Source organism: Drosophila pseudoobscura, chromosome 3 (genome assembly GCF_009870125.1).
Source record: "Drosophila pseudoobscura strain MV-25-SWS-2005 chromosome 3, UCI_Dpse_MV25, whole genome shotgun sequence".
Lineage (NCBI taxonomy): Eukaryota > Metazoa > Arthropoda > Insecta > Diptera > Drosophilidae > Drosophila > Drosophila pseudoobscura.
This window is the reverse complement of record NC_046680.1, coordinates 21,619,070-21,634,216: the sequence shown is the minus strand read 5'-3', so window position 1 is coordinate 21,634,216 and position 15,147 is coordinate 21,619,070. Positions and strand designations below refer to the sequence as shown.

At 45.4% G+C, this 15,147-nt stretch overlaps 1 protein-coding gene across 3 annotated transcripts in view; it reads left to right on the top strand.

Moving 5' to 3' along the window:
- Positions 1-15,147, top strand: part of EcR (Ecdysone receptor) — an 85,873-nt gene that overhangs the window by 37,599 nt on the left and 33,127 nt on the right. Inside the window, exons 1-2 of one of the 3 annotated variants that reach the window (XM_002138935.3) lie at positions 5,073-5,937; positions 13,858-15,035. The exons of 1 other annotated variant lie outside the window; for it this stretch is intronic. In XM_002138935.3, the coding sequence (XP_002138971.3) occupies positions 14,267-15,035 (769 nt within the window). In that variant the 5' untranslated portion in view covers positions 5,073-5,937; positions 13,858-14,266. Of the gene's footprint in view, positions 1-5,072; positions 5,938-13,857; positions 15,036-15,147 lie in introns of those variants that run through there. One more of the 3 variants, XM_033377317.1, reaches the window with a different exon arrangement.

Below are 15,147 nucleotides of genomic sequence, written 5' to 3'. Positions count from 1 at the left end.
TCGTAGACAGGCCGTCAAGTGTCGGTGGCAATTTTCAAATTCAATTTGCATTTCGCATTTGAGCTTTAGCTCTGGCTCTGGCTCTGTCTCTGGCGTGACACGAGAAACGTGAACAAATAATAATAAAGATTTTTAATGCGACTCCCATGAATGAATTTCGGAAAAATAGCAGGCTCTCCTGCAGTGGGAAATGCAAATTATTTTGGGGGAAAATTGCACGCTTCACAAGCATGCAACACTCGCAGTCAGTCAAGGTTTTTCCGCCAAACAGGGGGATGGCGCGGAAATGTGGGAAAACAGAAGCGACACACAAATGTATCTGAAAATGTGTTAAACTACGGGAAGATTGTTGCTAATTTCTTGTCTATGAATCAAACTGGATTTCGTTTATCAATGAAATGACCTTCTGCGACGTGTATCTACTGGACAGGAACTAGATTTTGATACTACTGATATTTTACTCCATAGATGATAATTAATGAAATTCTTTGTATCTTTGTTTCTTTTCAGGTGAGTTATCGATAAGATCGTACGTTTCTTTGGAATAAATTTCCATTTATGTTATGCCAATAGCTGGTAGAATGGTAAGTGCTGCAATAAAAGTGTTTATGAGAAACAGAAGTCCAGCAATTGCCGGCTCATACAAAATTAAATGTTCAATCGACCGATGGCTATTGCCTGCGGCTGCCCATGGGCGCCAAAAAACTGAATTGATAAGAAGAATGCATTAGACATTGTCTGGAGGGGGGGACTGGAACAGAAAACGATACGCAGATAAGCGACTTTTGTCCATTTCGATACGAATTCCACATTAAAGACTGGAATGTAAAGTGCACTTTGTGATTGCGGGAGGAATACTATTATGCCATCTAATGTCTTTGATTTATGGCATAGAAACCGCAACGGGAATGGTTTTGTATATGGAATTAAGGGCTATTGAGGGCTATTCTATTAGCGATTAAAAGCTTTTATTATATTGATAAACCATCAAGTTATCGATATTATTCGATTAAAAGCTGCTCTTCTAGCGATAAAACATCACATGATCGATATTAATCGATTCAAAACTGTTATTCTATCGATAAATCATTGAATATTCTACCGTTATTAGTAAATCTTTACGATCACTAATTGAGATGACCGATAAATCGATCTACTTCGATATATCGAGTAATTAACCTGTTGACTGTTCTCTGAATGCAACTCTTCCATCTTTCGACACTCAATTCATGCTTACCCATCGATATCCTATATGAACCAACTGCATTCTTATCAGATTTGTACGATATTAAGTGCATTTCGCACTTTCATTTGGTGCCAATTGATCCCACTGTGCCATGCGCGACCTTCCACCACCCATTTAAGGTCCACTTATGTATTGGAATATATATACGAAGACATGTATGTACTTGCACGCTCTTGTTGGACAACTCCCTGCAATGTACGCTGCCCCCTGCCCCCTGCCTCTGTCCCCTGCCCCCATCCTGCAGTGACTCTGCTGGCCGGCAGTGCCCCATTACATTACATTACCCATTCATAGACGCTTATCGGGAAACAACCACCGATACCCGATGTTTGACTATTTGCCCACACGGCTCGGTTGGTCGGTCGGTCGGTCGGTCTTTCGGTCGTTCGTTGCATGCCTTTCAGTGCCATGTCTTTCAGTGGTTCCTTGGCCCACGACGACGACGACGAGAGCCGCGGCCTCAGCCCACTTTTGATGTCATGGGCTCCCTTTTTGCCTTTCCCTCTTACTCTTACTCTCTCGCTGTCTCGCTGTCTCGCTCTTTCTCCCTCGCTCTCTGTCGCGTGGCTTTGACTACCTCAACGGCAAAAAAAGCCGCCGCGCCACTGAACGACATTAAACCTGACTTTGCCATTGCCTCTTGCCTCTACGTGCCCCCTGTGCCCCCTGTGCCGCTGCCACCGCTCTTTCGCTGTGTGTGTGTGTGTGTGTACCCGAACTCGAACCCGAAACCTCACCGAACCCGCCACGAATCCGCGCCAAACAAGGCAAACCAGACTGGCAAAAGAAAATCCAACAAATTATTATTATGTCCATGCCTATGTCGGGGGTCTGCATCCAATAAGGAGGTGGAGCAGTGCAGAGAGCGTGGAGCTCTCGTGTTGGTAGTGGTAGTGGCAGTGGCAGTGGTGCACGGTCTGTCTCTCATTGTCGGGGTCTCTCGTTCAGTGGATTTGTGTGTCTTCGCATAAATTTTGCAGCTTGTACGACAGGCATCGGAGCCATGTAGACAAGTTTTTCTTTTTCTTTTCCTTTAGCTGTTCTCCACTATCTCCCTCGTCGAGTGCACTCAGATGCCCACATACACATGCATAGATGGAGAGATAGCTGGTGCAAAGATACAGATACATAATGTGTCTGTGAGTTGTAAGCAATCGGGAATGGGTGGTGTTAAGAAGGTGTTTTCCCATAAGACAGAACTAGTTCGAGAGACAGAACTAGTTCCCTTTTCGAAAGTGTCAGAGATGGAACTAGTTTTAGGGACTTTTCTTAAGGATGTTTTTTCCAGAATAAACTGACTCTTTTCTAGAACTAGTTCCGGCAATTGTTTGTTCCAGAACTAGGTGGAAATATTTTTAAAAAAAATATCTTATCTCTTTCCATCAATTTTTTTGTTTTAGCCTCCCCCCGACACACTCCAGGGTATGCGCAGCGCCATGCCATACATCAGACATCGCTACCCACTTCCCACTTGCCACTGTTCTCAGTTTCCTCTTTGCTCTTCTATTTCTATTTCTCTATTTCTATTTATCTTTTCTGCCGGCGAACTACCCCAACAAACGGCGTGCACACGACTTCCTCTCTATCCCCGCCCGCCCCCGCCACCACACCGTCAAACACCCTCGCAACTAGACAAACGCTCTCTCTCTCTCACACACATGCACACACAGACACACATAGAGATACACTGACTGTTGCACTCACACCCAAACAAATTTGTTCCACTGTACTACTGAACTGTCGTCAGAGGAGGAGGAGGCGGAGGCGGAGGCGGAGGCGAAGGAGAGTCTTCGTCGTTTGGCAGTCGGCCAAGAAGCGTCCAAAGGGGGTGTGTGTGTGGGTGGGTTTAGGGAAGGCAGTGGAAGGGCGAGTGTTGCTTGGCGGTGGAGGGGGGGGGCAGAGAGAGAGAGAGGCAGAATCTGTGGCAGACATCATTGAATGCAGAAGGCCTCTTCTGGGCGGCAGCTGTATTTGTATGGATAAAACAAACACACAAACAGATAGAGAGTGGGAGAGAGAGAGAGAGATGTACATAGATGGAGGGCCCCCTCTCCATAGCCCCCCCCTCGCACCCACACCGCGGGGCACTCTACTCAGCTGTCATTGTTGATATTTTGTGTTTTCAATCTTGAACTCTTTGTGGTTCAATGTGGTGTCTAGCCGCCAACCCCCAAAATGAGACAGAGAGAGAGAGAGAGAAATTCACCACAGTCTAGGCTCTCTCGGTCTCCCCCCCTCTGCCCCCTCGCTGCCCCTGTGGCTGGGGCTGCCCTTGCCTTTGCCGGCTTTTCTATGCGTATGCGTACAGAGAGATAGAGACAAGAGATGGAGGTCTCGTCTCTCACTCTCTCTCTCGATTGCAGTTCTCTCTATTGCATTCTACACTTGAACTTGCCTCACACACACACAGATATACCGCTCGTCAGGTGGAGGAGGGTGAGGAGGAGAGTGGAGAGAGAGCGTGTATCTGTATCTCGGTTTGCATTTACTTTTTAGCCACAATGTATTTGAAATGTGCAATTTATACGCCGCCCAACATACGACGACGACGACGGCGGCGACGGTCAATCATTGTACAAATATACAGACAGACAGACAAACAAACAAACGAACACGTACACGTACACATAAACGTACTCGTAGATACATTCTGTACAAACATACTCGTAGATACATTTGTTGTTGTTGTTGTTGCTGCTGTTGCTGTTATTACTGTTGGTGTTGTTGCATGACTTGTGTCGATCTGGTGGCTGCCTTTCCATCAATTACGTCTCTTCAATTCTTTTTCTCTGCCCAAGGGGAAAAATTTCATTTTCCTTTGCCCTGCGTGTGCCTTTCCTCCTCTACATATATCGAATTGGAATTGTTCCAATTTAGTGAGCAGGTCTGCTAAGGACTCTTTTCTCATGATTGGGATTCTTTTCAATGGGCCAAGAATTATTGAGATAATAAATGTATCTTTGGGGCAGGTGGAGCAAACATTATGAGGGTTTCTGCTTGGATTGTGGGTTGAGAATGAGGGCTAGTCGATGGAAAGTGAAGGTTGGCAAAAGAAATTTGAAAGCCCAGATCTCTGAAGATCTCCAGAAGAAAGAAATCTTTAAGAAATCTAAATTAACTTTTTAAAAGTGGTTTATTTGTATCGCCGGACAGTGATTTCATGATCTCCTAGTAGATCTCCCAGATATATGCCATAACTTCTTTAGAGTCTTCACCAAATACTTTTGAGACCTTAAATATCTTTTAAAAATCCATGAAATTGTTAAATTTTCATCTAAAAATGAATATGTGCTTATGGACCCCATTTGGGTGCTCCATTTCCGATTCGATTGCTTTTGTTCCACTGTGCCAGCGTACATTTCGAATGTACGTGTGAATTTGCACTTGTGCACCCGAGCCAGAAAACTGAAGAAGAAGAAGAAGAAACGATAGAAAACAGAGAGAAACAGAATAAAATAAAAGGAAAGCGATGATGGCACTGGCACGCACACACGTGCAAGCCTCAGAGCCACAGACAGACAGACAGAGAGAGAGAGAGAGAGAGAGAGAGAGAGAGTAAACACACAGCGAGAGAGAGAGAGAGAGAGAGAGAGAGTATCTGACGATTGCATCGGCATTTTTCATTCAAGCCTGAGAGAGGGAGAGTATCTGTGTGTGTGTGTGTGTGTGTGTGTGCGTGTTGTGTTTCACATTTAACTTTAGCGCTGATTCCGTTTTCGACTTTTACTCTCGCTCGCTCGCTCGCTCTGTCTCTCTCTCCCTCTCTCTCTGGTGTGGTGAGCTTCGTGGTGAATAACTTTGTGTCGACAGAGCGACGCCGACGACTTTGTGCTCTGTTTTGGTGGCCTGGCGGCTGCCGACGTCGCGTTCAGCATTCCGTTCGGTTTTCGGTTTCGGTTTCGCTCTTGGAGTTGAGTTGTTTTTTGGATTTTGTTGTTAACGGTTCTCCACGGGTCCGCACACGGTCGCTCGCCGCTCGATTCGATCGTTCGCTCGCCGCCCCGTTCGTGCGCTCGTTTTGTCCGCTGTTTGTGTTTTGCTTACAAAAAAATTTACATAAAACAAAACGAAACAAAAATACAAAATACAAAATATATTAAATACGAAACAAAAGAAATTTCAAAAATACAAAGAAAGGTTTCCCCCCACACCCCCCAAAACCCACACCCCCCCCATAGAAACCAAATGTTGCATATATTGTACGAGTGTCTATGAGAAATTGTTAAACAAAAAAGAAGAAAGAGAGAGAGAGAGCCCCTATAATAAATAAATAGCCCCCACAACAAGTGCAATTCGTAAGAAAGTGCAAAACAAAACAAAACAAAACAAAACGAAACGAAACAAAACGCATTGTAGCTGAGAACCCAACCACAAATTAGAGGAGAGAAAGAAAGTATATTTCTTAAAATAAATATATATTCATATTTGTATAGATATTTTATGGCAAAGTGGCTGCAAAGTGCAAACAAATCGTGGAGATACATTCTCAGCAGAAGAGAAGAGAGCTGAGAGCTGAGAGCAGAGAACTCGTGTGGAGCGCGTGTGATTATTCTCAAGGGTGCAGGCATCCCATCTACCAGTTACAATCGAGTGAAATATCAGTCACAGTGAATACCAACCAGTTTTTGGATTATCTTTCATGGATATCTGTGGATTAGTAGCTGAATTGGCGCACTATATTGATGCATATGGTAAGAGGAAACAGATCGATCTACATATGTCCTAAGAACCAGCTCGTTTTCCTTAGCTTTAACAACAACAACATTTTGTGGTCCACTGAAAGAAAAAAAGGGTGCCCTGAAAACGCAACAAGTTCTGTAATTTATGGATAAACCTAAAACCTAATGTGTGTATTTTTGTGGCTTGTCTCGACTCACTTGTCACCTCTCATCGCCATTTTCCCATTTCCCTTTCGGCAGAGAAAACAACATTAACCCCACATGTGCGGCACTTTTCAATGCCAAGATACACACAGCACAGATACATTCCGAGGGAAAGATACACATGTTCCTGTGCCGTTCGATTGGTGATACATTAATTATTGTCATGACAACTGACTGACTGACTGACTGACTGACTGCCAACAAGCCAATTAAAGGCTGAAAATTGTACATTTTTCCTTCGTAAACATCCCATACATATATGTAAATCTTTTCTCTGGAGGGGGGAAGCACTTGAATCTGTAATTGGAATGCTGAAAATATGGGAAATATTGTGTTGCCACTCGAGTGGGCAGCAGCATTGATATTACTTTTGGATTTACGCATAATGTAGATACGTCTATATGTTCGTCGTAGGGTGTTCAATGTGGTGTAAACAGTTTTTCAAGTGCCAAACTGGATTCTAATTGGTTCTGGGGAATCAAAATGCATGGCTAAGCCGCTTTCAATGAGATTTCGATTGAAATTGAAGCCAGGGGTCAAGTATGTGTTGGCCGAAAGATGGTATGACATCTCAAAAGGTTAAACGAATTGAAGGATGCAAACAAAAAGGTTCACCCTATAAAAAGAGAGCCTCTATCTATACGGAAAACTTTATTCTTGTGATCTTGTAAACCCCTTTGGGGATCTATTTTCTTTTTTGGGCTTCTCTAATTAATTTAGATCTCATTTTTGTGGACACAAAACCCCAATTTTATGTGTGGGGACATGTATTAGATTTATCTCCTAAAAAAAAGCACAAAGCCCTTTTTTTTCCATTGCAGGCATTAGGTAACAGCAGCAGCAACGCGGCCTCCGTCCCCACATTAGTTTAGACTCTCCCACAATTAATTTGCTGCCCCTGCCCCTTCCCCTGGGAGGCTCTCCCCCCTATTTCCTGGGCGGGTTCCTGGTTAAAGTTTTCGCCTTCTACTTGGCTTGGCTTGGCTTGGCTTGACTTGGCATTTCTTTCCTTCAATTCTCGTCTCTTTTCTTTCTTTTATTTTTTGCACATTATTATCGCTATTTCTCTTTTGCTACAATTTGTGGACACAAAACAGGCAAAAAAGTTACTTGTTTCCTATGGAGCCCGGCCGTGGCCCTGGTTCCGTGGTTCTACTGCTGTTTTTCTGTGTCTGTGTTTTATGGTACATTAAAGTTGGCAAAATGGCAAATTTTAATGCGATTTTATGCAAATACGAGGAATCTACAGTAAAGACACATGTAGGAGCCAGCAGCAGCAGCATTCCATGTCATGCCGTGTTTTCGGGGTGCCCCCCAACACCCGCCCCGCCCTGCCCTGCCCTGCCCTGCACTCGTCATGGGGCAAATTCTAGTCTTAATGGCCAGACGGTACATCATTATATGGCACTCGGATGTTGTTTATGTAGTTTCTCAGAGGTTCCATAGAGTTATTGTGTAAAAGAAAACTAGCTACAGATAAATGTAGCTCTAAGCGCGTTTTTGGTATTGATTTAAAGGTAGAAATCGGTATTTCTAGTGGAAGGGGGCTGTATATATACTTTTAGAATATCTATAATGCTGCAAAACATTGCTTTAATGGCACTGCTACTATTAATAGCCTTCTACCATAACTATAACCATTTACAAAGTGTGTGTAACATGCAACGCCATTAGAGGCGCCCCCACCTCCAGGTTCGTTCTGGCAACAGGTGGAGGAGTATCAGCCCGGACTCAAGCAGGTCCTCCCCAGAGGACTCCCAGAGGGGGGACTGGGTCAAGAGCCAGCCAGCCTCCACCTGTCTCTCTGTCTGTGGGTCCCTACGGAAGTGCGCTCCTCTAAACTTTTGTCCGGCAATTGCATTGAGTGCCGTGCGTTATCATGTCAGACGTTTGCTCGACTTTTGGCTGGTGGAAAACCCTGTCTTCCCCTCTACCCACTCCCCTCTTTGATTAGCACTGGCCTGCCAGGTGCCTCGCAGCTCGGGGAACCAGTTTAGTAGTTTTTTTTCTCTCTTCGGCTCTGACTTTCACATGCCTGAGAGCTGTCGACAGACACTTTCGCAGACAATTGCCGATGACGCGCTCATCACAGACTTTTCCATGACTTTCCACAGTTTTCCTAGTAGCTGTTACAATTTTATAGTTGTTGTTGTTGTTGTTGTTTTTTCCCGTGCCCGATTAGCCGTGCAATGTGAAAAGACATACCAATGGCTTTTTCTTTTTGCGCAACAGAGGAGGCGGTGGAGGAGGAGGAGGAGGAGGCGTAGCGTTCCATCTATGGTAATGACCTCGTCTTTGTCTCGCGTTTTTTTTTTCTCTTTTTGTTTGGAATCAATGCTAAACATTTATGATTAATACCAAACCAAACAAATGACAGCATTTGCAATGCTATTAATTGAGTTTCTGTGTGGCTATAATCCAACTGCAGATCAAGGCCGCAATCGGAACCATATACGTATCTATTTGTATGGAATTGCCCAAGAGAAATGTCCGCCAGTAGCGGCGCAACTTCACACTTTTTATTAAAAAAAAGATACAGATCGTACAGATCGTAAAAGGTCATACCTTCGTCTAGAGATGCGTATGCAAATGGGCGCCTATCGATTATGTATGCAAATCGATAGACAGAACGCGAAACCGGAAAAGGAAATGATCGGCGGAGACCTCAACCAGTTGTGTGTCTTCTTAGTATTATTATTTATTTATACCTAGCTGGTCGGCGCCCCAAGGCAGCGCGTATCTGTGAGATACAATACGGGTATGTGCCTACCAGCCCGCAGCTCAGCTCTAAATTACTGCTGCTGCCAAATATTTGTTGGGTTTTTTATTAATGTTTGATTGGCGCTGGCGCTGGTGCTGGGGCATCCAATTGAGACGCGTGCCATGTCACAGATTTTAGGGTGCTGGAAAAGCCAAAGAACGAAATGGCAACGAAAGTGCCATAAATCTTTGCCGGACTATGGTTTTTGGGCATTAAAAAACAAGAAAAAAGAAAAGTTTCTTTTCTGTTTTTTGCTTTTATTGCTAATTGATTTTGGGGCACGGCACAGATCTGCCTGGGAGGAAAAACAGCTGGCGGAAAAACCATGATTGGGATTGGTAGATGTTTTATAGAGTGCTATGTGGGATTATGATATTATCCTAATGGAAGATGCTGATTGGAACTTCCTAATCGGGGACAAGCCCTGGTGTGGCTTTGGCAGAGTTTTTCCATATGAATCTTGTCGGTTTTTCTTGGCCAAAAATATCGGATATGTGTCAATTGAATGGCACCATTTTTGCATGTTTAACCAAATCAGCAAACCCCCCGCCCTTCTTCTGCGCCCAAGAAAGAAAACCAACAACGAAATCAAATCGAAACGACAACAAAATTCGCGGAAAAGCAAAAGCGCAACCAGTTTTTGGGTTAAAACAGAGGCAGACAGACTGACTGAAAGAGAGAGAGAGAGAGAGGGAGAGAGAGAAACCACCGTTAAGTTGTCAGGCCAGCGATGATGGGGTATCTTTGTATCTTTTTGTATATTTAGTTTTACTTGCGGTTACCTTTTTGGAGCACGTGTCTGCCGCCGCGGATGTCAATCACAACAGGAGACGAAAAGTTGCAGCCCCAGAAATGGGGTCATCTGTTGATTGGGGAGACGCGGGACCCCTTATGGAGGAAGTTTTCCTTTGAAAAAGTTGCTTAAAATACAAGATATACATATAGGGAAGAGTTTTCCATAGTTTTCCCTGAGATTCCTCTCGATGTCTCTCGTTTAAAGGGGTTCCCTGATGATATATCATTGTACATGCTCTCTTGATGACCATCATTAGGAGAAAGAGTTCTTCTCTGCTCCAGAGAAGTTCCCTCCAGTCCCATGGCGCTTTTCTGCTTCTATTTTTCTTGAACTTCTTTTTGGGTGGGCCCCGCAGGTCCATTATCTTTCGGTTTACTTTGGCATTGTGTGTGTGTGTGTGGGGGGCGGCTTATGGAGGGAATGTGTCGCATATGTTTCAGGCTGTTGCGTTCCCCCTCGTCCCCCCTCCGGCCCATGCCATGCCAGCAAATGGAAATCACGCGGCGCTTGGCTCTGCTACGTGCATGGAAATAACAGCAGGAAATTAAAAGGATCCGTATAGTCCCTATGTTGAGTGTGTGTGTGTGTGTGTGTGTGTGTGTGTGTGTGTGGGTGGGTTTGCCATTCATTCAGAAAGTGTGTTTGTGTGTTTGGGAGGCCTATTATGAAACCTTCTGGACAAGCCGGCAGCGGATATTTAATTGTTTTCGCTCTACAAGACCCCCCACCCCCCTTTAGCAGTACTCCCCTACCATCTCGTTCTACCAACCTCCCAGTGTGGCGTGTACAACAATTGTTGTCGTTGTCGCACAGTTAATAAAGTTTATTGCATTCGGGAATGCCGGTTGCTTGCTTGGAGAGTCTCTCGTTGAAAGGGAGGAGGTCTCGTACCTTTCCTGCTCGGTGCTCGGTGCTCGGTGGTCGCGTGCAAGTCATTGACATACTTCCACCCAAGCGAATGGAGCAGCAGGAGCAGGCGAACCGCCTCCACCGTAGGGGACATACATATCTCCATGTCCAGGTCCATGTCCAGGGGTCAGACCCTGTTTGAGGGTCAAATGTGGGTTAAGTGGGGAAAGAATTGCATATGACTGGATCTTAAAGCTGATCTTAGAGGTGTTAGATCAAAAAATTATGATATTTCAGCACTCGAAAGTTCTCTACGAAAAGTACTATAATTATTTCTGGGTTGCAATTCATGGCAATGCTTTTTAGAAGCTATAAGAGAGCTCCATTGATTCCATTGATGGGCCATTCCCAAATGCACTTCCCATGATGTTTATTCGAGTTAATTGAGCGCAGATCCAATTCCAGATGTTATCCAGAACCATGTAGTATGTGAATTTTTTGATTGCATTATTCAATGGGATTGTACATATTACCTGTTGAGTGCTGTAACCTTTGGGACATGCACATACGTCATTTCCATTATGTTATGTATTCCGGATCCTATAAATAGCTCTGCCCCCGCCCCGCTCTGGCCATCATTTCAGGCGTAACAAATTCTTTTCTTTCTTCTGTTTTGTTATTCTTACGTTCCCAAGAGAGAGGGAGAGAGAGGGATAGAGGGAGAGTGAGTGAGAAAGAGAGTTGTGTGGGGCGAGAAAGGCGGTCTAGTCATCTGAGTCTGCGGTTTTCTACCTTTTTGACTTTCCGACTCTTTTCTCTTTGTACCTTTTTGTGTTTTGTACTTAAGCTTTTGCTTCCAGAACAAACAACAACAACAAAAACACAAGTAAAACGAGCAAAACGCAGCAGAGAAGAGAACATCAGCAGCAGCAGCAAAGGCAAAGCCAGCAAGCGACACGCAAAGCAATAAAAATGCCTTAAATGTCGTATATATATATACATATATCGCATCTTGCATATGTATGTACACATATGTATAGCCTTTAGGTGTGTGTAGATGTACGCGCTTGATTCTTTACTCTTCTTTTTCTTCGGTCGCGTCGCTAATGTTTTTCAGAAATATTTCTCAACGAAAAACAATCAAGACACAGATTGGGATACCCTGCAAAATACACAAATACAAATATATAGAACGTGGCCCACATGGTTTCCAAACAACAAAATATAGCCTTCATCTGCTCTATTACAAACACCTGTTCGAAACTAGCATACCCCTAACGGAAAGGGTATCGAAATAAACTTAAGAACAACCTGTTTGCATTGTTTTTGTGCTCCACAGCCACAGCAGGCAGCGCAGTTGGCAGAGGCAGTGACAGCGACAGCGACAGAGCGACAGGTTTCTGTTTTGTTTTTTTTTTTTCGTTTAACTTAATGCGGGCCAAAATCTCAGCTCAGGCCGCCCTGCCCGCCCCCCTCCCCGCGCAGGCTGGAATTTGAAAGCTTAGACTAGTCTCTCTTCTGCTTCTGCTTCTGCTTGCCCGCTGCCGCTGTGCGCTCTCCGCTCTCCGCTGCTTCTTCCTCATGTGGATCGTGATTCTTTTCGATTTTGTTCTAAGCTCCGCTCTCACTCATGCTCTCTCTCTCTACCACGCGTGTGTGTGAGAGCGAGATGGCAGGAAACCAGTTTTTGGCGCTTAAGAAACTTTTGCTTTATTATCTTCAGGCCGCTCTCTGTCTCTCTCTCTCGCACTTCTATAGTGCCGGTCTTTTTAATGGATCTTCGGATGGCAGGAGAAAGAGTAGGAGCAGGGGAAGGGGGAGAGGGAGAGGGTTAACCTGCTCTCAGAGCTGGAACTGTCGATCGATTCGTCGCTCGACTGTCCCTCAAATGATTCACCTGTACAAAGCTCCGCCATGAGTCAAAACCAGTACAGTGTACACACACACACACACACGAATGTATCATCGAAACTGCATTGCAAACCGAAATGAAATTCTTCTCAGACCCAGACCCAGAGACAGAGATAGAGATAGAGACCAAGTCTCGTATGTACCTCCAACGATCTCCTCCACTGACCTAGACCATGACTAATCGCAGAGCAATTGTCAGTGCAGTTTACGAGTATCTGTAACTGTAACTGTAACTGTATGTGATGCATTAAATATTTATGCGCCACATTTCGCTCTTCGATTAACTTTCCCCTAATTAAATGCCTTTCAATTAGCTGCTTTCCAAATGAGGTATCGCCAGGGGAATGGGGAATGGAATGGGAATCGGAATCGATTGGGGATGGTGGCGCTGATGGGGTGATTGAACAGCAGATACAATAAATAGTCAGAGTAACTAATGCCAATGATTGGGGCCCCCACACCACACCATTCATCCAAGCATCGTTAAAGAATACCCTCTCTCAGAGAACTTTCCACTAGAGAGGTTTTTGGGAGGTCCCATCCCCTCACTTTTCCGCCACAAAAAAAAAAAATAGGATGGAGAAGACAAGCAAAGATAGATAAGTGAGACAAGTGTACAAACAGAGTTACAGATACAGATGTACGGCGGCTACGATACGCGAGGAATGCCTGTAAATAGGGAAATAAAATGGATTGGCTTGTCCGTCCAAGGGGAAGTGAAAAAATGTTCACCCTCGGCTGAATGATGGATAGAACAGATTCAGATTTCATGGAAATTTGAGAGCACACACTCACGACAGATAGGCAATCAATTTTTGGTGACATTTAACTTCGACGCGGATTTGGCAAAGACCATAAATTGCCGCAGTAAATTAATTGTTGCGAAATGGTTATATAATACTCTCGTATGCATATGACCATAAATTTCCGAAGAGCAGAGCAGTGCAGAGCAGAGGTGATGTTGGATGTTCTATCAAAAGTTTGCCATCTCTACGGCGAGTGGTTCCTGGTAAAACGGCGGAGAAGATTTGCGCCCGGAGATACGGAGCGGGGAACATGAGTCCGTCCAGCGAGGGGTGGGGGGTTGATGTTTGATCTATTCAAGAATTAGGTATTCCTGCTGCTTGCTTGGGGGCTTAGCTGAACTCAACGGGCGCTGTGTTCAAGGTAAGGCGAAAATTTGCAATTAAATGAAATGAAAATTTCATGAGCTCTTCTTGGCCCCGCGCTCTCAGGTGCGTTGAACCTACTACTACCACTACTTCTACCTTCTATCTAGTCTCCTAGTAGTACTCTTTCAGTGTGACCATAAAATGTTGTGTGGAAGGAATCGTAGAGAAAAGAAAACGAAAACGGGTTCGCATTCGGATTCATTTTGGGCCCTCTCTTTATCCCGCCTCTCTTATTGCAGCTTTCGATTGTTCAGAGTAATTAATCGAGTAATCGAGTAATCGAGAAGGAGGAAGGCAGCGCGCGAAGATGTATTTTGAACGCAAGCAGGTGCGCAAAAAATACTAGAAAATACTACCAGAGTAGATACCGAAAAAGTGCAGCACACAGCAAGAGTGAAGAGCGAAAAGAAGTCCGCGCTGAAAGCCTGAAAACTCAAGATCCACTGAGTCGGGGAGACACACACCCCAGAAAGCGGTAGAAGGAGAACTCGATCTCCTGCCTGACGGAGGAGCTGGAGCTGTAAGAGAAGGCCAAGCCTTTCCTTCAATTTTTTTGTAACATTTTGCCAGGGACAAGTCGCTTGTCCCCAGCCAGAGAGAGCGTGTAAGGATAACGGCCACAAAACGGCGACCGTCGGCTATCAAACGATGATGAAACGACGCTGGTCGAACAACGGGGGCTTCCTGCGCGTGCCGGAGGAGTCTTCCTCGGAGGTCACATCCTCCTCCAACGGCCTGGTGCTGCCCTCCGGCGTCAACATGTCACCCTCGTCCCTGGACTCGCACGACTACTGCGACCAGGACCTATGGCTCTGCGGCAACGACGCCGGCCCCTACGGCAACAGCAACGGCAGCGGTGTCGCCCAGCAGCTGCAACAGCAGCAGCAGCAGCAGCAACAGCAGCAGCAGCAGAGCGTCATCGCCCTGGCGATGCACGGCTGCTCCAACACCCTGCCCGCCCAGACCACCATCATTCCCATCAACAATGGCTCCAGCAATGGCTCGAATGGGAATAATGGCCACTACGTTCCGGGTGCCACCAATCTGGGCGCCCTGGCCAACGGACTCGGCCTGGTCAACGGTCAAGGGCTGCTCAACGGAATGCAGCAGCAGCAACAGCAGCAGCAGCAGCAGCAGCAGATGCAGAATGGACACGGGCTCATAAATTCCACAACGCCCTCGATCACGGCCCCCCTGCTTCTGCAACAGAACGGTCTGGGCGGCGGAGGCGGCGTCAATGGAATGGGCCTCAATTCGCATCATCACACAAATGGCAATTCGAATGGCCTCCTCGGAGGCGGCAACATCGGTGTCGGTGGCATCGGTGGTGTAGGAGGTGGAGCAGGTGGCGGCGGTGTCATGGGCATGGCCATGCAGCACACACCGCGCAGTGATTCAGCAAATTCCATTTCATCAGGTGAGTTTCCTCCATAGGGTGCCATAATAATGAGAGAGAGAATTTAATACAAAATATACCGAAATTTTCCAACAAAAATACCAACAAATCCTAGAGTTTTTATACAAAAAAA